At 43.8% G+C, this 25991-nt stretch overlaps 1 protein-coding gene across 1 annotated transcript in view; it reads left to right on the forward strand.

Annotated features, from left to right (window-relative positions):
- Positions 1–21297, forward strand: part of LOC146185423 (proliferation-associated protein 2G4) — a 32312-nt gene extending 11015 nt beyond the window's left edge. Inside the window, exons 4-14 of the mRNA XM_084606354.1 lie at positions 452–521; positions 2776–2868; positions 3582–3645; positions 6213–6291; positions 8780–8858; positions 8949–9027; positions 9582–9633; positions 10223–10317; positions 13756–13883; positions 19216–19398; positions 21030–21297. Of these exons, the coding sequence (XP_084462480.1) occupies positions 452–521; positions 2776–2868; positions 3582–3645; positions 6213–6291; positions 8780–8858; positions 8949–9027; positions 9582–9633; positions 10223–10317; positions 13756–13883; positions 19216–19341 (865 nt within the window). The 3' untranslated portion in view covers positions 19342–19398; positions 21030–21297. The remainder of the gene's footprint in view (positions 1–451; positions 522–2775; positions 2869–3581; positions 3646–6212; positions 6292–8779; positions 8859–8948; positions 9028–9581; positions 9634–10222; positions 10318–13755; positions 13884–19215; positions 19399–21029) is intronic.
- Positions 21298–25991: the final 4694 nt, after the last annotated feature.

Here is a 25991-nt window from a genome sequence, read left to right on the forward strand (position 1 = left end):
TTAACTGATAGAAGAGGAAAGCATGATTGATGCCTGCAAATTGCCAAGTGTTCTTAAATTACATCAAACCGTACTGGCAGGCTAGTTGGGGAAACATCTTCGTAAGAGCAGCGCAATCACTAACACAGGGTTTCTAATTAGTGCTGTGTTTGTTACTTTTCTTGTTCAGTGTTTTTGTTGTGTTAGTGTTTGCACTTTTCTTCAGAAAATACTTAAATTATGCATTATTGTGCGGTTCTTTATAGTCCAAATTTCTTTACCACATGCAGTTTCATAATCGCTCATCGATGTGGTTTTTGCTTGAGTGTTTTTCAGTTTTTATATTGGCATGTGATTGTGCTAGGATTCAGGAGCTCAGTTTTTGTAACAGGTGCAGTTCCTAAAAGAAAAAACATTCTTTGCTGTTCTGGCTGGATGTTTTTTCAATTTCATGTTTGAAATTGATTTGCAGGGATTTAGGAGCTCACATTGATGGCTTCATTGCGGTTGTGGCACATACAGTCATCGTGGGAGCAAGCCCTGTAAGTGCGCCAAATATCCAGGGAATAGCTGTCGCCTCCCAGTAATGTTGTACAGATCCTTTGTGCTTTGCTATTCGAGTCGACAGCCTTTGCTTGTCGATTTACTTGATGTTGATCTACTTAACAGAAGGCACTTTGGAACATTCTTCTGCTAGATTTTAATACAGCGGAAGTTGATAAGTTCAGATTTCAAGTACTCGAGTTTCTGGATAATCAGAAATGCACTGCCTGGTCCGCCAAGCTCCATGCAAGCATACGTATCAAATGCCTGTTAATTCGAGTGCCATTTGGTTCTACCATTGATAATTCAAACTACACGCTACTATGCCTGATTGCCTGGTGCCTGAAGCTCGTTTGACATGCAAGCGAAAATCGTAGCGATTTCTGTGGCGGCGACACGAAAACCTGTTTTGAGTTGTCGCGACTGCTCCGTCGCGACACTATGTCGCGATTCCAACACATTAGAAATTTTTTGCTGTGTCGCTGTTGTTCAGCGCGGAATTCACTTAGTCGCTTGCATAGTGAAGCAGCCTTAAAACTTGGCTGGAGAAACACTCCAGCAATATTGTGGACTAGTCGTGAGGCTGCGTCACCTCCAAAGCAGAGAGGGAGACTTGACCCCTGCTAATTGTGTAATAGAGAGAAATCCAAGTGTAAGTGTGGTCCTTTGAAGTGTCAGTGTGGAGGCTTTGATGAAAAGGACACAGGCTGCACTCAGGTGCGACTAGCATAGTAAGCGATTGTTGGAATAGCCTGCTCAAACCTGAATTGCATGCTGCAGAGTTGACCACACACCCATGGCACATCTCTGACATGCGTACAACAGCAGACGTGACAAAAAATGAAAGATGTATTAGTTTCGGTTTTGCTCTTACAAGCCTCATGCCAGCCCGTGGCGACAATGGCTGTAAGCTGTGCATCAGCTAGAGAACTAATTTTGTCGTTTTGATAGCTCAGTGGTGGCATAGCGTTTTTCTATTTTCACCTAAAAAGCAGGCGAGCACTGCCATTGCATTTTGACAAAAATGCCTCGCGGCAAGCAGTTCTTGTCACTTTTTTCATGGCCATTCGATAATTTGAACTTTTTTTGGTCCTGTGAAGTTTGAATTCACAAGCTTTTACTGTAATGCCTGCATTCTGTGTGATTTAGTTGATAGCTTGCTCCTCTCAAATACCGTCACATGGTGTCAAAGATGCGCCATTTCTTAAGTAAATGTTTGGGTGCGAGCCCAAGGTTCCTATTTTAGTTTTCGTTTGTGCTGTGCAACATGAAACAAAAGAAAGGGTTTAACATATACTACATATTTACCAAGCTTTGACTTCACGAATTGTGTGTGCTTGCACCTTTGTGTTTTCAGTCTTTGTGTTGCCCCATTCTTGGGTCTCTTAGCAGACGTCATTGCAGGAGTCTGTCTTAATACTTTCAAGGCAAATAGCGGATATAATGAACAAATTCTTGCTCAAAATATGACCTCGTTATAACGAGTTTCAAGAGTATCTTAAGCAGCAATTTTGGAAATTGTCAGCGCTACATGTAGATCTTTCTAAATTTGTGGCTAGTACATAAAAATAATGGCAGCTCTTAACAATAATTGCTTGTTGCAGTGCAACAGCACAATGCCTCCGTGTGTATGTTACTAGGTGGGCACTTTCCAAACCGTGCACTGGTCTTGCTTCAGGCTTCATGCTATTGAAGAACTTCTCATATCTTTACTTGGACGAGTGTGACTTTCGCCGATCACATGGTGTGTGATGTCCCAACGCACACCGCATACTCAGCAACCGCAGCTCCCTTGCGCACAGCCAGCTGCATGTCCTCGCCTTGTCATGTGGGCTATGATGTCACATTGCAGTCGGGGATGTCTCCTAGGGTAGGACTGACAACACCGTGCAACAATCCCAGATGCTGCATTTCTGCTTTACTGAGGCTTCTATGCTGTCGTTTAAAAGCATTAGCCATTCGTTTGCCATAAAACGCCAACACAGTGTGTTTTTTTTGGTAACTGGATAATGTGCTTTCATTTTGGTGTGTCACTTGTGAAAGGCACGGTGTGGCCACTGTTCAAATCTTTGTTTGCTTAAGTTATACAGATGTGATGGACATTACGGAAGGTTTTTTTCGTCTGAGACTTCATGCTTATTGCAATCATGTTGCAATTTTTAAAGTGGCAATCTAATCTTAGAAATAAGAAACGCAACTTTGATCGTTGGTCATTTTATTAAAACCACACTGGTTATTTTTCCTTTATCACAGGATAACAAAGTGACTGGCAGGAAGGCTGATGTGGTCAAGGCTGCCTTCTATGCAGCCGAAGCGGCTCTGCGGCTGGTCAAGCCTGGTGGAGAGGTCAGTATCTGGATCTTTGGTGGCTTTCATTTCCTTGCGGATTGATCTTGTTTCCTTCTTCCTTTATTTATTTTTTATTATTATTATTTTTTTTTTTTTTTTTTGTCAAAAACGACTGCTTAAATTTTATGTCGTGACATTGCACTTGTGCTGTCCAGAGCATCAGCGAGGCAAACTACTTATTTTGGATCGCTGGTCACCAGTCGTGTCACCACTGCGATTGCGAAACGTTTCTACATGTTTGACTTCGAGTGATGGTGATTTACAGTGAAAATGTTCGATGTTACCTACGTTACATGCAAAACTTTCACATAACAAAGAACCGCATATTTTTTAATGTTTTATTTTAGCCAAGTTGAACTATTTGTTCAGTAGAGAGTTCTCGCTAATTGTGAGCTATATTGTGTTCATGTTGAGTGTTTGAAACACTTGTGTAATTTTTCAGGAACGGTTCAGACATATTCAAGGAATTTGGGCTTCTTTTTTACCTTGCGAGGCTTATCTGATGGGCACAAGCAAAGTTTTGTAAAAGGAAAAAAAATGCAATTTTAACATCCCAAACCTGTTTTAAAGGTTATCCTTAACTGTCTTATTGATTTAATTCATAGATTGTCTTAATTATCTATAGTTTTTCAAGCTGGGGGGGGAAGGGGGGACAACCTGTTTCTGAGTTCTCATACGATGTCATTCTCAATTTTTTTTCTCGCTCCTAGAACAATGCCGTGACGGATGTGATACAGAAAGTAGCAGAATCCTACAAATGCAAGCCTGTTGAAGGTAAGGGCCTACCAGGTTTGGCCGTCGTTGCTGCTCTAGCTCATAGAGGATTCATAAAGAGGTATTATGTTAACAAGGACCGTGCTTTGGTGCTTATATGCTCCCTCGAAAGTAGAGTCAAGCCAACATTTAACCAGCACTCGTTTAACATGAACAAAGGTGGACAGTTACAGTACACATCAGGTTATGGAATCAGATCTCGGGTAGAATTAATGTCTTTGGAGGAAATTTGGTTACGGTGAGCACAGAGGCACCAGGAACTTGCATGTTGGGGTTCACTGCACGGTCTGACCGCAGTCCTAAGTGAGCACCAGCGCTGCCTTTGCACAAAGGCCGTGAAACGGGCGTATGAGTTACGTGAAGAAAGAAAAAGATGAAAACCAGCTGCCAGTGCACAACAGTACATTGGCCTCAACATGCGGAAAAGGACCTCGCAGCAGAGGAGTGCGCACTAGTGGATTGCAAATAGTGGCTATCTTCTCCTTGAAATGAAACACCTTATTGAGTATTACAGCCAGTTAAAAGGATCTTATTGCAATAAAACTCCAAGAAGAGAAATGAGATCTTCCTGTGCAGGAGTGGCATTTCTCAGTTGCACCAGTTATATATTACTGGTGCTGCATGCACTGATCAATATTTTTTGGTACAGGCTCTGCATGGGGCTTTTATGTGCCCCATGATTAAAGACAGCCTTTCATTGCATAATATACAAGGCCTGCATGAATGATGCCAATTGCCGTGTTGTGATGGGATGTATGAAAACATGCTTACTGTATTGGCTGCTGCGGCCCCGATAAAGCATGCCAGCGCCGTTGCAGGGGAATGAACGATGCGCTTTATTGCGAGTCAGATTTATAGCCACTATCTATAGTCGAGGGCAGGGGAGTGACCTTGCCCCTCCAAGGCTGATGGAGACCTTAATGCGGTATCTGCAATACAGCTTGCAGATACTGAAGTTTACATTGCATTTTTCACCTCTTATGGTTAAATAACATGTTATGTTAAATGTCATAAGCTGTGAACAGCTCATGACATTTGGGTTCGTTGTAAGGATAACTCATCAGAGGACTCTTAGCTTTGAAGCGTGGTTCCCTCTCCGATTTTGCATGCTCATTTGTTGGGCAATCATTGAGAATGTTTGAATGGATTTAGTGACACAGAATTTCGGCTTCTAAGTTTTTCTGCAGCTAAAAATAAATTTGCATGAAAGCATTTTGTGGCCTTCAATGTATGGATTTGTTTTGTTTCGTTTTTAAAGCTAATTTTGGGTGACAGTTTACCCCTGATATATAACTTGGAAAAGGTCATAAAAACATTGTATTGAAATTAATGCATAGCCATTGTTCCTTCATCAGTGAAGTTATCTCAAAAGCCGTAACCTACCTTGCGCCAACAGTTGAGATTCGCCATGGCCAAGGGTGTAGCTTATGGGGCTTCAGCCCCCCATGAGATGTTTTTCTGATGTCATACAGCACAGACCAAAACAACCACTTGCACTGGAAATCAATCTGGAGTTTGTCTACAGTGTCTTTTGCAAGCTCAAAAAGATATTTCGCCGTGAGTGAAAGCATGAAAGGTCATTGAGGTTTCTAAAGTCGTACATCACACTATACAAACGAGGCAGACCACACTATGAGACAAGCTGACAAAGCACGCTGCGAGGTCCGATGCACGGAAGAATAAAAAAAAATAGAGGGATCATGACGTCGCATGCGCAACTTCCGTATTTCAACCTCCTCTGACGCAGCTGTCTTCTCTCTCTCGGGGCGTTTGTTCGCACTGTATCTCGATTTTTTTAGTGGCTGTGCATGCTTTGGCTGACAGCTTGTCGAAGTGGCCTGCTGATAGTCAGTGTCTGTTCGTAATACCTCAGTTACCATTTTATTTAGGGGTCCATCGGGAAGACCATGTATTCAAACTAACTTTAATTGCATGCTTAGAAAACTGACTGTGATGCATTTGCAGTTCTAAATTTGCTTAATTAAAGAAATGATTTTTGTCTGTGCAAAACACTTGAAACGGAAGCCTTGGGCTTGATTATTCTTCCGTACAGTCATTGCATCCCGGCACGCAGCATTTGTGGTGCAGTTGAGAGAAATGACAGGTCGGTGACAGGTAGCCAGCACGGAGCGCAGCTCATCAGCCCCCTCTGGAAAAAAATGTTTGGTTAAGCTACAGCCCATGGCTGACAGCAAAACCATTGCTGGCAATTGTGTGCAGGATCAAGTTTTTGCGTACGTGGCTTGCTCATTAAATTCATACCGCTAGAAGTGTCTGCTGCTGCTGCTGAGTGCTTTGACATATTTGGAAGCAAAAGGAGGGTTGGCTGCTTCGGTGAAAATTTGATCAGTGAGAGGAGTCATTGCATTGCCTTATATGGAAGTGGGCTCTTATGATCGAGGCTCATGTTAACTCTCATGTTAACTTCTTTCTTTCTTTTTTTTCTTTGCATTGCAGATTTTATTGCATTAGTTATTTGACTGAGATAAGGCTGCATTTGTAATGCTGCTGCTTGGTAATGCACAACTGCATGCAGGACTTCAACTGTGTGTGTATGTGTGTTGCAGGTATGTTGTCGCATCAGCTCAAGCAGTACAGGATAGATGGGGAGAAGTCAATCATCCAGAACCCAACTGAAGCGCAAAGGTAAAAGCACCTGCGGCTTACAGTTGTATATGTGTTGTGTCATGTATGGGCACGTGAAAACAATAGTCTTGTCTAATGACATTCAGGCGCAACCCAGTTCTGCAGTGCCTCACGGCAATTTTCAAAGGCAGCTGAAGCGTAAGGGAAGATGCTACTCAGAAAAACTTTTAAATAATTCTAGCTCCTCTTTTCATATCTGCTTTTAGATCCTTGATAGCTCATTTGGTTCATTTTTGCATACCATGCAATTGTAAAAACAATGCATGTTTGTGCACACTTGGGTGATAACAGGGAGCACAACAGAACACTAAGATATAGCTCATATTGCTGCAAATGAACATTGGAATTCAATAAAGCATAAAAATAATGTTCTGTTGTTGCTTTCGTCTAGAAAAAATTCCAATGCGAGGTTTCAGTTTTATCATTCCCAACAAAGAAACCTATCTTACTGAATATATTTGGTAAAAGCTCTGATAGTTTCTTGGAATTCAGGACATACCAAAGCATAACCATGCCAAATTTAGTTACGATTGGACTGCATAAAATGCTCAAATTTTAGTGCATGAACTACGTATGGGACAAAATGAACAGAAAAACGCATCTGAGTGTTAAAATATATGTTTACTACAATGCTAGTCAGTCAATAATAATGAAATTTGCATAGAATGCTAGCAATGGTGCCTCAAGAGAGTACACGAAGCTAGAAGGCAGCAGCCCAATACGTTGCCCCCTTGAAATCCCTGCGAGCAGACTCCGACTGTGACGTTCATCGATCCTGCCTTGCCTGCAGTCAGCTGTACGGCTTATTCAAGCTTTTCGGGCGCAGCTTCCATGGCAGCCGCATGCAATTTTTTGCTGATAGTAGCGGTAATAGCCTTGTAATGCACCGCTTGCGCAACACCCAGAATCACACAAACCCGCAAAAGCTGCTCAGTTGCTCATCACCGACTTCACGTTCATGGCTCGTGCACTACCGCAGGCGGACATCTCATCGTTGCCGTTGCGCGATCGCGATGTGCAGCTCGAAGAATACGTTGACAGAACTATGGATGTCGGACACGCATCATTTTGGCAGTATACTTCCAAAAACAGAGTCCTGTTCATTTTTTGTCCGATTCTCTGACAGAGATCGCATTGCCCGTAGGCGGGGCATGCCGCGCGGGGTCCTGCAATAGGCTGATCTCAGAGGTAACTGCTTTGGCGCTCGTCTTTGCATTTATCCTGGTCATCTAATATCTTTATCTTTCGCTCTGATGCACAAAGTTTTCTACACTCCGGATGAAGCTAGAAGGATTTAGATCAGGTGCATCGCCATTGCCGCAGTTGGGCCTAACAGCAGACAAACTTCTAGTCACCGGAGCTCTCCACTGGCAGTTGTGTCATCTTCCTTTATTCTGATGCCTGATCAGGAACTTCCTTGAACGAAAATCGAGTTTCTTGCTGACATCCATGGCAGAGAAAGGAGAATAACCCGGGCAGAAGCGTTGGTTGACGTTGCTGTGACATCAGAACGAAGAACGAGCCTCCGCATCTGTATGTGCGTTGGAATTCTTGTAGCCAGTGGCGGGGCTCCGACCTTACCACGGGATTTAAAGGGCCAGTCGCGGCACTCAGCATCAGCGGGGTACTATCTCCTTCTTTTCTTTTTGTACCTTTTTTTTTTTTTTTTTCCTCCCGAGAATGGGTCGCTGCCGATATGATTTCTGGGAGAACTGGGTTAGGCCTACTTCCCCGCAAAATTTCAAGAGCAGGCAACACCGTGCTGTGAAATGCCACGTTGCTGAAAGTCGGCCACATTCGCACTTTTGTGAGCCTTTAATTGCATTTTATACAAACTTCCCGTGCATTCTTTTTTTCTTTATATATATATATATAAAAAGAAGATGCTTGGAGGAATACAGAACGCAAGAAAATTCAAAATTGACTTGTTCGAAAAGACAATTGCGGTTCTTTTTCACCCGCATCTCCCCTGAAAGCGTGCATGATTTATATTTAGGGGTTACTGTTTCGTTGTGTGCTCATAGCTGCTCTTATGAGCCAAGTGCCTTCCCTTTGTGGTCATAATCAGTATGAACTGTGGTGAGAGCACTTCCTTTATTATTTGCGATAGTTTTGGGAGGTAAAGAATCTCCAGTAGTAAATTTTTTTTCCTGGAGTTTGCGCACATGGAGCAAAATGTTGCCAAATCCATGTTGGCTACCTACTTTATGTGCGTGTGCACGTGAATGCATAAAGGTTGGAATGGTATTTAGCCAACCCGCCACTGTCGAGGCAAAAACAAGCAGTGTGTATTGTGTTCGCAAAGCATGCACTGCCGTTCTGGCAAGTGCAAGAAACATGGCCTGTTAGGTCTGCATGGCACTTTGTCCTCTGGGTTGGCAGATTGGTTTGGAGATTTCTAGTGAAATCAAAAAGGGAGGGGGGGTCTGTTTTGCATTTTTAAGTTTTGGTGGTTTGCCGTTCACATTCTGCGCTTCTCTCTCTGCAGGAAAGAGCACGAAAAATGCGAGTTTGAGCTGCACGAGGTTTATGCCATTGACGTTCTTGTGAGCACGGGAGAAGGCAAGGTACTACAGTGCTGTCCTGCTTGGCTTGCTCGTTTCTTGTGTGGCGCCTTTTGTTGCTTGTGAGAATGAGCTTCTGCAATGGCCTTTCAGGGCCGTGAGATGGATACCCGGACAACGGTGTATAAGCGCACTGACGAGACCTACCTATTGCGAAGCAAGGCCTCTCGAGGTTGGTCTGCACCCTTCCATTCGTCCTAGGCACGTTTAGGAATGTGAACTTGCAATTTTTCTAACTTTTGAGACTGAAATTTTGTGCCATTCAGACTTTTGTTTGCTGAAAAAGAAAAAAAAAACTGCTAACCAGGAACCAGTGTAGGCTATCAAGAATGCTCGATTCTTTTCTGTGGTGGACATGCACTTTTCTTCCATTGCAAGCAGCCATATGCAGGGATTTAGCAAATAATGAGATGATGGGCAGCTTGACTTGATAATATTGGGAAAATTGCAGTGTGCACCATTTTTTATTTAATTTATTGGGCGTGTGTGAACCTTTCTGTAAACATTCTTCCACACTTTATGAGAGCGCTCTGTACAGTGATGAAATTGGTAGTCCTACCTACAAATCACAAATATAAATACAAACTTGGGATGAGAAAAGGTGTGCACAGGTGCTTCATACCTACTCCTCTTGTGTCATGGCCCTTTCCTGTGTGCTGTCCTGACATTGTCTTCCCTCCTATCTTAGCAGCTTAATGAATAATCTGTTGTCCTTTTTCTTTACAGCTTTTGTTAGCATTGTAGACAAGCAGTTCGCCTCTATGCCTTTCACGCTAAGGTGAGCACATCCTCTCGTTTCTTGACGCTTATTGTCGAAACTGCAAGATATTGAGGCCCAAAGTGGTAGAATTTTTGGTGTGTTGTACTGATTAAGATATTTCAGTGCAGTTTTGTGTCCAAGTGCAATAACAGCTTTTTGTACCAATTTGACAGTGTGCAAACCTGATTCATGATTGCTCAGAGCTGACCTCATGACGGGTAAATTTGCATAAAGCCCAGGGCTTTGTGCAAAGCATCTAACCAGAATAGTTGCACTAGTTGCCGAATGACATTATGATGCATACAGCATGATTGGAGGCATACAAAAGAATGAAGAAATACGAGCCTGCACTTCATCCTTCCATGTGCCTCTCTGATCGAACTGTATGCTTCACGATGCTTTTGCATAGTCAGCTTGTCAAAGTGTCACATCTGTGTTCATCTGCTTGCATGGAGAACTGGAATTTGCCCGGAATAGAGCCTTTTGTCAACCTTGGGTGCACGTTAATGCATGCCTGCCCTAAGAACTCTATACTGTGCAATATACTTTAGGAATGAGGACCCGAATCGGTAAAGACGTCCATTACTAAGCATTTCTTCTGCAACAGGGCGTTTGACGAGGAGGTTAAAGCAAAAATGGGAGTGCTGGAGTGTGTCAACCACAAGCTGCTTGACCCATTCCAGGTGCTGTACGAGAAAGAGGGTAAGTTAACTTTCATTATTTAACAACATGTTGGTGGTATTAAACTTAACTTCGGGCTACAGTAGATGAATGCAGTTGATTCCCGATATATCAAACAAAAGCTGATCATGAAATAAAGGGTGTTGCAGCACTTTATGGGAGCCTGCTTGTATCGAATTAACAGTTTGCTTATTCACTTTGAAATTTGACACACGGATAGCATTCAACAGTCTACCGCTTGGATGATGTACTTGCTCGATTCAATCAGAATTAAGGGGAGACGCGGGTCTTAAAACGGTCGAAAATGGTCAAAAAGTCGATTTTGGGAAAAACTCATTTTCGGAAGGTTTGTCCTTTCGAGCATCTACAGTAAAATTAATAACGCTGAATTCGGTCGGGAAATTCGATAAAATCGGCTTTCAAAACACCACGGCAGCGACGAAATGGCCCCGAAAAGAGAGACTTTGTTCGAACTTCCCGCGCGCGCCGCCGGTGTTGCAGCCGGCCGATCGCCGCCATCTTGGGCTTGTTTTGAAGCTGGTTTCTTTGTGCGCAATTTGAGCTATCTCAAAATGGCGTCGCTCAAGCCGAGCGGCGGTTCGGGCCGGTTTCCCGAAGGCCGTTTTCGGGTCGCTGATTGGCTCGCACGCGGCGCGCTTCCCGCGCGCGCCGTTCTGCGCCTCCCATTGGCTGGTGTGACCGTCTATGTCATTTTTTTTTTTCTTTCTGTTGCGTTCGCCGCTGTGGCTGTCGCTTCGTGCGCGTCTGTTTCTGCGCTCGTGTTTCTCTACACGCCGTGTTTCCGCCTTGTGCCGGGAGTTTCTCTTTGCGATCGAGATGCCGGGAGACAGTCGATTGAAACCGAGCACGCAACGAGCTTTTGGAAGCCGGAAGAAACGTCCGTGGAACAAAAAACAGCAGGCAGCGGCCACCAGTGCGTCGCCGGGGCCTGCAGTGCCGGACTCGTTGGATCCGCCGGGTACATCAAGCACGCTGCCCGATGACGACACCGCGGGACCAAGTTGCAGCACGAATCGTATCTCGGATCGTGGTACACTTCGTGTTGATGCTGTGTACTATTCGTCGACCGAGCAGGCGCAGCGTGTTGAGCGATCGGCGCAAGCAAAGTCCGTTCTGTCGGAAAAGTCTGCAAACCAGCGCAAGTTTGACCTTCTTGGCGTCAGTGCGGATTACCAGACAGCTGATGCCGGTACCCAGTTCGTGATTGTGGACTTGAAGGTTTTGAACAATTTTTTCGCGCAAGCGAAGTGCGGAACCTGCGGCGCAGGAAGTCTGCGTTTGAGCAGGGCAACAGATAAGGAGTACGGCCTTGCTGTAAAGCTTCTGCTTGTCTGCGAAAACTGCGATTTCGAACAGAAGCAGTTCTCTTCCCCAAGAATAAGCGAAGCAGTTCTCTTCCCCAACTGTTTGCCTGGTGGAGCTCTCGTCTCCTTGGCCCCGGTCCTCACTTTCACCTCAAAAAAAGTCAACCCCTAATTTCTCGAAAGTAACCTCTATAATTTCATCACACTTACACATTCGACATTTTTTTTTTAAATGTTTCCTTGGATGGAATAAGACACTTTTTGTTTTGTTTTATAGGGAAACTGATAGGGAACATCTGAGTAACATCCGTTGTCGAAGATTCTTCCCAATATTTTCTGCACTCAGTGTCAAAACTTCAAATGAGTTTTTCTCAGCTTCATGTTTTTTGGTGACATGACTAGCCTTACGGAACTTTTCATTGGGTTTTTGTGGTGCAATTTTAATAAATCTTATACCGTTGAATTCAGAAAGGTTTGAACTGTGGAGCTATGCTATTTTTATATTGCTAAGTTGAACATATCAAATTTATTGAACAATAATGTCAGCTAATTATATTTTCGAATTGTGGGGCATCTACATAATTGAATATTTTTATACTGTGATGTACATCAATGATAATATAAATAGCATAGCTCCACATGGCAGGTCTTTGGCTACAACTACATTTTAATTGGAACGAGAAATATTGAGGGAAACTGTCCTAACGACCCGTAAGAAATTACCAAATTAGGCTTTGGTTATTTCCCAATAACATTAGAACTAATTGAGATAGAGTAAAACTAATTACATTTCTGAAAACAGGAGGAAGAAATACATATACACACCCAATTTCGTTATTATATCTCTAAAAATAAAAATTTTCATTTTAAGACCAGTGTCTCCCCTTAAAAATCTGCATCAGTTGCAGCATTGCTGACCAAAAATATAGTGTTCTAGAATTGAGAAGTGGGCCGTCTTCAGCGCCCGGCAATGGGAGCAAGGTGGTCGCCGGAGCGATTAAAAGTGTAGGTGGCGCTGTCAGTCGCAGTAGCGCATCCGAAGCGTGCACGCCGCAGATGAAACGTTCGGGGCGTCTGCTTCTGCGGCTCGTGTCCTGCGTTGATTCCGTTGCATCGCGGTGCTTCTTTGTCATACTGTGATACGTTGTTGATTATTGGTCAAGCAAGAAAGTACATGTCTGCAGAGAGCGTAACCACAGTTCCAGTCTGTCTTGTTAGGCTTTCAACCCCCCCCCCCCCCCCCCCCAACTCCTTCTTCTTGAAAGCGCAGCCAGCTTTTTTTTTTTTTTCTTTTTTTTTTTTTCTTTTTGCTCATTGCGCACTTTTTCTGTTTTCTTCCCCATTTGAGTTCTTCCTTTCTCTATATACACTCTCTCGGCAAGCTGGAGGAATCGTGCTAGCCATACAAGCAAAGAACCAAGCTATCTTCTTTCAAGTCCAGTTGTGCTTGACTGCTTGGTTGATGAGGGAAGGCTCGAGGACGTCGAAGCTACTTTGAATGTTCTTCCTCCAGATGATCATGAGTATACGTCACTAGGCACAGTTCTAGCAGTCTCATAGCTTATATTGCAGTATATGTGGCTCGAAAGCTCATGCGCAAATCAAACTGCAATACTTGTTCTGTGTATCTTATTTCGAGCAAATCGTGCGTGGCACAAAAAGGAGAAAATAGATTTATCTCAAACTTCGACCACGGAGGTCTCCTTTATCCGTCTGTAGAGCTTATCTCGTAAACATGCTGAAAGGTCGAGTGTTTCATGGATTTTTTTTTTCTTTTTTTCTTCTTTTTCTTTTCAGTTCAGGGAAGATTAATGCAACTAGCAAGTGCTTGAATTTGCAATGCTTTTGCAAAGCGCAGAGGCTTCCAACCTTGGGTGTCGTGCGTGTATACTAGTGTACAGCACGCATGCTGGGCTGTACACTAGTATACAAACAACTCCTTTTCCCAAATCTGGCTTGAGTCTAGAGATGGTACTATCTGCTCTTTAGTGCCACTATAGCTTTTATGGCTCTGTGTCATGGAAAAGATAGAGAAGAAAATGGCCTCAAACTTGTTTTTTGTGACATTGCAGCGAGCATGGGTTGTGGTTACAAGATCACTGGATAAGAGTTTGTGAATTAAACTTGTGTGCAGGCGAGTTTGTGGCCCAGTTCAAGTACACAGTGCTGTTGATGCCATCCGGTTCGCACCGCATCACTGGTGGCCAGCTGGACCTTGACCTCTTTGAGTCTGAATACAAGGTGGAGGACGAGGCTCTCAGTGTAAGTGCTCTTTTTTTTTTTCTTTTTTATACCACAGTTATGCAAGCACGCTTTAAGCATTTTGAGTTATGAAACTGCTGGACTATCAACTTGGGGATTGTAATACATACACATGTTCGAACGCATGCACATTGGCCCCGCCGTGGTGGCGTAGTGGTTACGATGCCCGACTGCTGTACCGGAGTACTCGGGTTCAAACCCGCTCGCCACCGGCTGCGTTTCGATGGAGACGAAACGAAGGGACATTCGTGTGCTTAATGAAGCCCAGGTGGTCGAAATTTCCAGAATCATCCGCTACGATGTCTCTTAGTCTGAGGCACTTTGGGACGTTAAACCCTATAAACCAAATCAAGCATGTTCGTTGAGCAACCATCCTGAGTACAGCCCCTAAGTGTGTGGTGGAAAATTTTAAATCCTGTGAATTGAGAAAAAACTGCAGTATTCTGAGGAGACATCAAATCATACTTCAGAATGCATCTCACAGTAATTTGGAATCATGGTATGGATAAGTGAGTTTCCTCTATGAGCATGTAATAAAGGTGACCTTCACCATGTGGCTTGCAAGCCACCAGGAGAGAGGCCAGCTTTTCAATTTATCTTGGAACAGAGCATGCATGCACAAGTGCAGAGGAGAAGGAAACAGCACAATTTGTTGAGAGAGAGAAGGCACTGAAAGAGTTGGAGTGGTATGGAGAAAGGAATGGCCAGACCGGTGCAGGACTCAAAATGAGTGGCACAACAGGGATGGCAGCTGCTGTTGCATGCTGTGACGGGAGCTTGTTGAGTGATTGCCAAAGAACATGGCTCTCCTGTGCCAAAGCTGCTTTCTTGGGCCCTGGAAAGTTTTGTCCATGATAGTGCAGTGTGCAATCACTTTTTTAGACAGTGCGACCTGAAAAATTGTCCGATTAATTGAGCAATCACAAGCGTAAAAGAATTGCTTTTTGGTGGTCAAATTGTAGACCTCCTCAACTGCCTCTTACAAGTGGTAATATTAGATTATTCAGTTAAATTTGGATACACAGTCAAACCTCAATATAACGAACCTCGATGTAATGAAGTTTGCGATGTAACAAATTTCTTTATTTCCCAATCTCTGCCCAATTGAAAGCAGTGTATTTCTTTTCGTGATTTAACAAAGTAATTTTATGCCGCACTTTCGATATAACAAAGTCCTCGCGCATCGATGGCATGCATGTATCAGCAGCCACCTTGACAATCTGATGAGAACTAAAACTTTAGGCGAGGCATCGCATTTTGCATTTGCCCGACATCGACGTCAGTTTGAGGGGAGGGTTCAATATGCGAAGAAGTAGACTTTTTTTTTTTTTGCGGCAATTGTCCATCCTTCCACTCATCAGTCGTCAAAAAAAGCACGCGGTCAGCTGCGATCATGGGGAGGCTTTTAGCACAGTTTGCTTCAAAAGGCATTTGCTGCTACACACATTCAAATGATTGTGTAGCAGGGCACCTACCCCAATCGCTGTGTGATAAAGGGTAGGCCCTGAGCAACTGGACAGGCCCAGCTATCCATGGTCAGCACTATGCCAAGTCTTTCCACCACGAGCTAACACACAGCATGAAGTTCTTCCTGCACGGAATCTTGGCGCCCTGCCAAGAATACCCTGGATTGGCGCGCAACTGAGAGACACGCTAACGACTAGTGTTTTTTTTTTTTTTTTTTTTAATTTGTCTGCGGCAAAAGTAGGAGGCAAATTCATTACGCTTGTAAATATGGTACTGTTAATTTTAGCCGAATGTGTAATACTGATGTTCCTAGATTATAGAAGAGAAAGTAAAATACTTAGGTTATCCTTAAAGATATGATGTATTGAAATTCGTAATTTTGCAATAGTTTTACATTGAAAACATAGGAAATCTGCTGGGGATTTCTGAAAAATTCATTAATGTGGGGTTCGTAGTAACAATATTTCACTGTATTACATCTAGAATGGGACGTGGCCACAGGCTTTGCCCATATGTGCCACAGTGCATGCACTGCGCAAAGCAAGAGTATTCTGTTTTCTTGGGCAACAACAGTATTCACAGAGACTAGGTTGACGAAAGGCGCAAAAAAAAGTAGGAGCAAGCGCTTTTTCAACACTGTGCCTGGCACAGTTTCTCTGACACGGTAAATTCCAGTTGATGCTCATTTAATACAGCCACATCCAATGGAAAGGAGTAGCCAGCTTCTCTCTTTAAAGGTCAACTCCGGTGGTTTTTCCATCATTCTGTGTTTTTGGTTGAATTACATTCCTCGGCACGTCCTGACTCGAACACAGAAAACCGTTTTTCGAAATTCCAATTAGAAGTATTTTTAATAAGAAAAAACAGCAAATCGAAACCGAAACTGCTTTCACGGCCAGAAACGACGTCCCAGGTGACGAAATGGTGACGTCACACTCAGTATTAGAGAAACACTCGTACGTGCGTTGGATGGTGAAAATAAAGTATGGAAATCATGAAGCATTGCATAAAATGTCTGAGGTAGTTCAATATAAGCCTCACAATTTCATAATCATGCGGGAAGTGGACAGTAACGCCGGTATACTGTTTGTGACGTCAGAAGCTCAGTGTTGCCGGCAGAAATAGTCTCAACTTAAGCCATGAAAACAGCATATTTTAAAGTCGTGTTGCGCGCGAACGGATTATCGTACAGCGCCCAAATTTTGTAGAATGCGTCAGGACGGAGAGGAGAATCTACAGTAAAATTTTTATTAGAATATTCGAATGTCGGAAAACCCCCGGAGTTGCCCTTTAAGGGGGGACACGGGTCTTTCGGAGCAAAAAATCGCTAAAAACTCACATTTTAGAAAATGTGATTTGCAAAATCTCTTTATCTACCTATCTGCTAAGTTTTTCATCTCTAGGGTCGGTATTTTAGTCGCAATGCCAATTTATATAATCGATGTCGCCCAAATTTGGGCCGAAAACGACCCCCGAAACAACCATTTTCCACGAGGCGTAGCTCCCATTTTGTGCGCGGCACCGTAGCCATCTTTGTCTTGTCTCATTTGAAAGAGCCGCCTTTCGTCTTCAAATTGCCGCCTCTGCTGTTTACATTCGCCCATTGGTCGCATAAAAAATAGCAAAAAAGAAAACGTGGCATTTGCAATCCCATTCGCTTTCGGAGTGCACGTGACGATAAGGAATCACCGCATTAGTGGAGCTGGCTGACGGCGTCTGCTCGGTGCGCCCGAGCCGCAGGGAGACGCACCGCCGGCCGCTCTTGGTTCCGAACCGCGAGGTGCGTTCATGGCAAGAATTTGTGAAAAAAGTGAAAAAAACAGTTGAATAATCATCTCAAGTGATGCCCTGGCCCGGCTGTGCGCGCTCAGGCCGACGAAAATCGTGCGTCGAACGATCGTGTGTACGAGCCTGAAGTAGGCCTAGCGTGTTCCCCAGCATGGGGGACTGCTACTGCCAGCGGTCGCACCCGCCGCGACAGTGATAACGCAGGCCGCAGATGAGCAGAAAGATAAGCTCAAAACAGGAAAGGCTTGAACTCGCGCCAACTCCAGCAACGAAGCAGTAGACGGATTGTGTTCGTGACGAGACGGCAGCGCGGCGGACAGTTCGCTTGGTGATGTGGAGTTCACGATCGTCAGATCTAAACAGTTTGCCGAGATTGGCGAAGCGTAAAACATACGGCGGCGATATTGGCATTTAAATAGTGAACGGGGATAAGGAATCGCCGTCAAACTTATTCTCCAATGCGTAAACTGCGGGACACGTCTTGTAGAGCTCGCCGCGCGTTTGCGCCGATCGGACCTCGTTCATACTTGCTTCCAGTGCAATGCAGAGCACTGGGAAGCAGCAAACAGCTCCAAATTGCATTTCTTTTCTGCAATAAACGTTCTTCATCGCGGTCTTGATGCGAGGACGTAGCAAAACGACGTACGTTAAAAAAAAACGCTGCCTGCATATGACTCGCGCAGCCGAAAAAGTGACAACTGAATGTGCTGCAACTGCATATCAAAATGAAAGAGGTGACACTTTGACGTTGGAAAGCAAAGAGACTACATTCCTGGAGGTTTATAGCCATTTTAAATTGTAAATGTGTGCACTGCACCAGTGAATGTCTGTTAAATAATGCCCTGTTTCTTTTTTGCTCTTTTCTCAAAACATGCATTCTCGACCACTTGCAGTTTTGTGGCCTTAATATCTCGGCACCTATTGCTGATAGAGTAATAATTTCTTTTTCAGCATGAAGCCAAATATGTGGAGCACACAATGTTGCAAGTAGATTTTTTAATTTCTTGTTCAAAATTTTTAAAATGGCTTTTTTTTTTTTGTGACCTTTATATGCTATATTTTGACCTTTGAACATTGTTATGCAATAAAACAAGAAATAATAGCTTAATCAAAAAACTGCTTGCAACATTGTGTTCCTCATTCTTTCTAGTGTCCAGCAATGTGTTCACCTGAAGTTTTTCTTCAGTGATCATTTTGTAATTGTTCTTATAAGAATTAGACTAATTGGTGTAATTATCTCATGAAATAATTTGATCACAAAATAAATAATTGCAGTTTTGGAATCTGCACAAAAAACTACACAAACCCACCAAGTTGCATCAATTTTGATTGGTAAATAACGAAAATAGTTTTAAGACCAGTGTCCCCCCTTAAAGAAAAAAGAATGTCAAGAAATGTCGGAATAGTTGACCTTGATTCAGTACAGTTCAATGAAACTTCACATGTTAAAGTGAATTACACATTTTTTTTCTCTGGAAGCATAAAGAACTAAGGCATCCATTTGGCTATGCAATATGTCTTTGCAGTTCAGCATGAAGAGCGCTTATATGTGGCCTTTCAAGCTTTTGAGAATGAGTATTCTTTTCTTTAAAGCTACATGTGTTTGTTATGGGATCGTGAGCAAAGCTCAAAGGATGACTGGGGCCTATAGTGTGGAAACTCATGCAGCAAAAGGTTGCGTTTTCTGAAGGTGCATCTCTGGAAACGAAATTCTTTTCTACAAGGTGTTGCTTCCCTGTGCACCGTTAACTGTAGGCGCACTAGTTTGCTAATTGGCCCCACCATCGTGGCCCACTGATTAGAGCACTAAGCTGAGCAACCATGGCTCGAACCCAACATTTCAGTGGAGCAGAAATGCGGGGAGGCCCCCCGTACAGTGCCTTTCACTTCAGTGTCCTTCATTTGCTTTGAGACGTTCAACCTCAAGGCCAAGCTTTGCTACTGGCTTTTCTCGGCTTGTCTTGGAGGGTGGACTGGGTGTTTCAGATTGCAGAGTTTTGCGCTGCTTTTCTGCACATTTCATCTGCATGCAGCCTCCCTCATGGCTTCACTGCTTTCCTTTCCTCTCGTTACCCAGGCGCTGCTCAATCGCTCGGTGATAGCCAGGTCAGCCAAGAAAAAGAAGAAGAAAGCAGAGAAGGCACTGCTGACAGCTGGCGACGGAGCAGGCGAGGCGGACAACATTGCCGTTGCTGAGGACTAACGTAATGTGGTCTGCCCTTGGGGATACAGACACTGCTTCACTGTCATCCTGGCCCAGGTTAGTGGTGCCTGCACTTGTGGTTTTCTTTCTCCCTGTTATTATGTGTTAGCTGTTTTAAAGCATTTTTCTGTAGGAGCACACTTGTAGCGACTGAAGCAAACCTTGAAATGCAGCCCAACTTGATTTCTGTATGGTTAGTCTAGTTATAGGGCACTTTGTTCTAATGCAGGATGCTGCTTATGTACTCTATAGTGCAGTGTATAGGTAGGTTCTTTTTTTGTGTGTGTTTGTGTGTGTGGTAGTTTGGCTGGCACATTTCAGTGACTGCAGAGTACATGATTAAAAAAGCATTAGTCTTAAGGGTGAAGTGTTTTCTTCTGAAGTTTTCAACGCCTGTTATTTATTCTTTTTTTATGCTAATATTTTTTTATTCATATACCTTCAGGGCCCGAAGGCATTAAAGAGGGGAGTGGGAAAGATACATTGATACAGGGTACAGTGCAGCATAAGACAACATAGGAGAAACAATAACACGGCGAAAAGTGATCAAAACAAAACAAAAAAAAGATTGCCGCAAAAAAAAAGCGGAAAAGCAGGTGAGAAAAAAAAAATATTGGTGTGTATGTTTGGCATTCTATGTAGACTGCCATGCTTCAGTTTGCATCTGGTAGATGTATTTGTATTATTCTTTTTCTGCTACTATTGTATTCGGTGCATACGTTTGTGTATTCTGTATAACTGCCACGCTTCACTTGGCATTTGATGGCTGTATTTGCCTAAGCCTCGCTTTGGAAGCACATAGTTGTTGGCACATATATTGTTGGTTTGACTCCCCATTGCAAGCTAGCATCCAACTTTACTAGCACATGTATGCTGTATGTTATGAGAAACTGTCTGACATCACTTGGAATGCATGCGATAAACAGTTTCGTCGGAATTTTGATACGAATGTTGGGAAAACTGGTGCCACATGAAGGTTGGCCGATGCTGATTATGCATATAGTGAACAGTGTAACAAATTTTCTGAAGTGGTGGTGGCTGCCGGCCTTTGGCAAGTATGTGGTGGTACTTGAGGTAAAGTTAAAGGAAAACAAACAAATCGAGGAGTTCCATGCACAAAACAACAATGCCTGATTGTGACACTTATGACAACCTAATCTGGTCGGTGGGGCTGCTGGGGAGGGGGAGTTCCTTGGTACCGTCTTTGCCAAAAGTAACCAGACTGCAGGATCTGCTTCTTAGCCATATGGTAGCAGATTCATACCACGTCTGAAGCTGTAAATTTCTGCAGTGCACATTTGAGCACCTGTCTTCACTAGTTGGGGTAAAGTGGGAATCCTCATTGGCTTTATAATACAAGTGAGAATCAAAACACACAGCCTGGTTACTTTTGGCAAAGACGGTACATATTGATTGCTGTTCGCGTTCCTTGAATCAAGAAACGAAGCCTTGGTTTAGATCATCACCGTCTGGGCCGCCAGTCCGGCGTCATGCATGTTCTTGAGCTAGAAGGAATATAGGCTAACCTGAATCGGGTGTGAGTTTTGCTTACTTCATTGAGATGTCCAGACATAAAATTCAGAGGTTCTAATGGCCTGCTGTATTGCCGGCAGTGGAAAAGTTAGCAAACTGATTTGATAAAGTTGCAAACTATTGAATGAGAATTTGTATCCTTTTCTTTTGTGCAGGTACTAGGCAAAGTGATGGGGCATGCAGCTGGACTCTGTCATTTTCATTTTATTTTACTTATTTTCTCTCGTTTTAGCCAACAGACACGGGCTCACTAAGACCGAGCCTTTTTTGAGCATGCCAGCTAAAACATCACAACCCCATCCATGGTTCCTGGGCCCATGGTATGGCTCTGAGGTGGAATAAATGGATTTTTCAAACACTGCCCTAACCCGCGGAAGGGGTATGAAGCAGTATCTTGTTGCAATAAACTCCGGTGTAGCTGTTGCTGTGGCTGTAGAAAAATGCAAGCTCGAAAGAAGAATGCAAAAAAGGTCACACAATAGCAGAGAGAGTGTAATACAAATGTTTTAATGCCAGCTAGGGTGCCTGAGTATTGCGTTCTCTGGGTACAATGTCGCCGTGCAATGACAAGGCCTGTGTTGTGATCCGGACGGCCTCTACTCTATCAGCACTGAACCTGAGAAATGAGCTGAGGCACTGAGAAGACGTGTAGCAGTGAGCACAGCTTAGCCAGAAAGTGCTAGTGAGTGCAGACAGCTTGGGCTAAAGACTTGGCTGGCAATTGGCATTTCGCCTCCCGTATTTGCTGTTGATGGCATTAAAATCACAAAGTGATGGGAGTACGAAGAATTAGTGCATGCCAGGATTCACTAGCAGTTGTTCCAACCTGAAAGTAAGTTCATCTAATGTTCTAGGCACGTAAGCACATTGCACCTGTGAAGAAATACTGAGTGCTTCGGGAAGCGAGATTCAGTTGTGCTTTATTTTGGAGCATTCCTGAAAGCGGAATTTAACTTTAAGGCCTTGTTGACTCATGCCATGCTACTTTCCATTTGGATCAGCGATTGCTGAACCTGTAGGTGTGACCTGGTCGGCGTAGTCTTGTTGTGGGTAGAGGATTGGGACTACGGCCAGTAGAGAATGGCGGGTATGCTTATTTGGAATGGTTGGCTTGGTGTTCGCTTCATAAAAGGAAAGGGGTGAGCACTGGGCGATGCGGTAAAGTAAATGTAAAGACAGTGGCGGTGCCTTGCATGTCACTAACAGAAATGGGTGCAAATTCCACCAGCAGCGTGTAGTTGGCTTTTCTTCTTTTATAAATATGTCGAGTTATTTCACACTCTGGTCAACACCAAATCAAAATTTTAGCGTGGTTTCAATGTGACAGCTTGCTTTAATACTGTAAGGATGACAATTTAGAACCATTGTCTTCAGCGGCATTGCAATCGCTGCATGTTCTTGGCTTGGCTGCCCACAAGCTTTTTTCTCTGCTATTGCTTGGGTCATGCCTTTATAAGCCCAAATACTTTTTTTTTGCGGTCGCATGTTTCAGTGGTTGCGGTATTACAAAAAAATATATATATATAGAATTTTTGAGCTTTTGCATTAAGTTGTATTGACGGCAGTAACCTGTTTTTCTTTGACACGGCGCCTAATGACAGCAGCGCTTCGTTTGCGACATCGCTTGTCAAATAAGCCGAAGCGCCGAAGACCGCGCGACTGATGTTCTTTTCAACGTGACATAGTCAATACGGAGAAGTATTTCTTTTTAATGTAGCGTGGAGTGATAGTCTGTTAATATTTATTTTGCAAGAGGCAGATATATAAGCAAAGGTGCACAGGAACCGCGAAGTGGTACAGACAAAAAGCACTCTTGTACGCGCGCACTTAAATCACTGCGGGCTAGCACGCGACGCGAACACGCATCCGCACTGGGTAAGGTTCGCCACTATGACGCTAAGGGGTGACTGCTCGACCTCGAGGCCGATATCATTTCCTGGTTTCATCGAGACGGTGTGACTTCTCTTCCTGTCTATCGGGATGCATAGCGAGTGCCTCAGCTAAGCAAGCGCGAGCATTTATATAGACAGTTTTCGCCGCGAGGAGGAAAACAGCCTTGAAGCGGCGTGCTCGGAGCCACTCCACCTCTCCCCTTTCTCGCTGGTATGCGCGGGCGGTGTGCTCGGAACACTTTGTTGGTGGACAACGTACTCCCATGAACTCCATACCTATGCTTAAGCTGGGCTATGAACGGAAGGTTTATAACGTCACCACTTCTTGTGCAACACACCCATGCTTCGTGAAGAACTTTGACTGACTGTGAGGCCTGAACTTGGCATTTCAGCAATGTCAATAGAGGCTTTACAAAAGTTAGCGCCATCTAGTGAAAGAAACAAACTGTGCGCAGCGGCCATGTTTTGCTCAGTCCGCCCGCGCCTCCCATCGAGTACGCTGTCAACGTGCGCCTTCGTAGAACCCGTGCATGCACCGAAAAGTGCATTGGAATGCTCACAAGCGATTGTTTCATCTTTTAACATCACAGCAGTCGCTGTTAGCTCCAAGCTCTATTCGGAATCATGCCAGCATGTTGTTGCGTGCCCTTCTGCAGCCAGCGCGCGGAATCAAGGTATACGCGTATATGTGACCGTTTGTTTGCAGTCCTAATCGGGTTTACAAAGGCCACTTGCAACATGTAAAGAATTACTGCACGTCCCTCTGACTGGGAGCTAGCTCACAGAATGTGCTATCACCTAAAACAGCAAGGTTGTTTTGCGCGCTATGGAGCCTTGTGAACTTGAAGGATAAGCTTATGCTGCGATGAAGGACACGGGAGAAGAAGCAATGCATGTGTAACGAACGCTATTGTGCCAATACGTTCTTTGAAAATTTTGTACGTAAGTTGCATTTACCATTGTGTATTAGATTTAAGACACAGACATGATTACCGAAACTACTTTTCACAGTGGTACGAAATAGTAGTGCTTGGTGCAGAGAGCAATACGGTTGTCTAGTGCGCCCGAGGTGCGTGTTTCACGCTGCAAAAGCAAGCGGCTGCCAAACCCGCGTCGTCTAGAAAAGCAAGAAAAGATGACATCCCACTAGTGTGTTGTAACATGCTCACGTGCAGCCCGTGTCCAGAGCGCGCAGCTCAGGTTTTATACCTGCCAGCGCGGCCGATAAAATAACGAAGCGTGCGCTTCATTTTTGTGTTTTTTCGAGTCGCCCGATGGTTCGCTAATTCATAGCTACTTGAAATTCACTGGAATTTTTAAATATGTCAATTTCTTGTTTATTCCCTTTGTCAGAAAGTAACATTTGAAGCGTAATCTCATATGAAAGCGCTGACATTGGAAGCTTCGAGGAGCTCGGAGGAGGAGGAACTCGGCTGAAACGAAAAGAAATTTTAAAAGTCAACTCGCATCACTGCGAAGTGTTTGTGCTTTGTGCAACTGGCTGTGTTCATAAAATCAGATTTATATTATATATCGTTATAAAAAAATTAGGGGGTCACTTAAGCTCCGCCGTTAAAGGTATAACGCGATAGTGTCTCTCTCTGATACACACACGCACGATGATTACTTTCTTCACGTGTTATATTTTAGCTCTTATTTATTTTATTTAACCAATTACTGCAAGCCCTAACTGGGCCCTAGCAGGAGGGGCGAAAATAATGCAATACAGTGAAATATGAATTCATCAAAGGTAACATACTACACAAAAGTGTAGTATGTTATGTATGTTATATTTCTGTTACGTATGTTATGTTATATTTCTATCATTTCTTTATTTTTATTTTATTTCACGTTTTACATTTTTATACACCAATACGCATGCGTCAGCAACAATCGGCTTTTGAACACATTCATCAATTATTTCAATTAATAAATTACACATTCTAAATTTTGTTCCTTAGCATCACCAAGCACTGCTTTTTCATTCTGACACCTTTAAACCCTTACTTTCCAATTTTTTTCTTTTTTCGTTTCTTTATTTCATCAATTGATCAATTAATTACAAATATTTAGCTCGTCATCGCCTATCGCACACCAATCAATATTCAATCACTGGAAGCACAAATTACCATGGCACTTTTTTTTTTACGCAGCCCCCGATTATTTCCGAGACTGATGCCAACTACTGCGTCGACAGCATGGGAAGGAAAGTGCTAAGCGCCAGTCCAACTTGCGTCAAATTACGCGATCCTTTTATCATAAAATAAAATGCATCCTCGCTCATTTCACCAACCAAGTATCTTCCAGTAGGATGAACGACGGCGATTGCGCAAACCAAGCAAACAAACTCGCGATGATCTCATAGGCGTTTAAGTAAACAGCAAAGGCGCACAGACAAAAAAAAAATCCATATTACAGAACTCTGGATACTGTACCTGGATAGGAATGACGCTGCGGATTGCCGAGGGGCTCATGCACGACTCGTAGAGCAATTTGTAACTGCGCTCGGCAGCGCAGCTGGTGGACCCCGCCACGTCTCGGCTGTCAAAATACGCTTCTAGGCGTCGCTAACAGAAACCGCCAGGGACCGAAGAGAGGTCCAAGCACGGCACACTAGGTTAAACCGTGAAAAGCGCGAACAGAACGGCGAGCGTTGACGGACGGACACGAAGCGAACGGATGGAGCGAACAAAATATGGCGGCCAGCGCTGGATCAGCGTGCCGCTCACGGTTGCCAGACGTACTTTTGTAAACCCTCTATTGCTCAGCTACTGTGTGCATGAGCACCGTCCCAACCCAACCACTCTGCAAATACGAGTACGACTGCATGCTCCTGAATGATTTCACCTCCTTGATGTCACGCTTTCTTCTCAAGGAGGTAAAAAATAATGTGGCATCTGCACGCGTGGCCACTTCTCTATGTCGTCACTCCAGTCAGTGACAACAGTTGGATGGCTGTACAGCTTGTCACCTGCAGACAAATATCAAGGACACATAATCAGAAATGGAAGGAAGTAGCGAAGAGAAATAGAAAAAAACACTTCAAAATTCTCGTTGCATGCTATATCACCTAACTAGCCGAGGAAGCAATGTAACAGCAAGGTTATTACCGCAAACAATGGGTCTTGGCAAAACAAGAGTGCGCTAACTGCCCCAGTCAAGATACCAAAGCCTAGAAAACTTGTGAAAAAGCGTAACTTGGAGAGGACTGCAAGCGCTCTAAGT

The sequence above is a fragment of the Amblyomma maculatum genome, chromosome 6, assembly GCF_055883805.1.
Source record: "Amblyomma maculatum isolate TAMU_Amacu chromosome 6, ASM5588380v1, whole genome shotgun sequence".
Classification (NCBI taxonomy): domain Eukaryota; kingdom Metazoa; phylum Arthropoda; class Arachnida; order Ixodida; family Ixodidae; genus Amblyomma; species Amblyomma maculatum.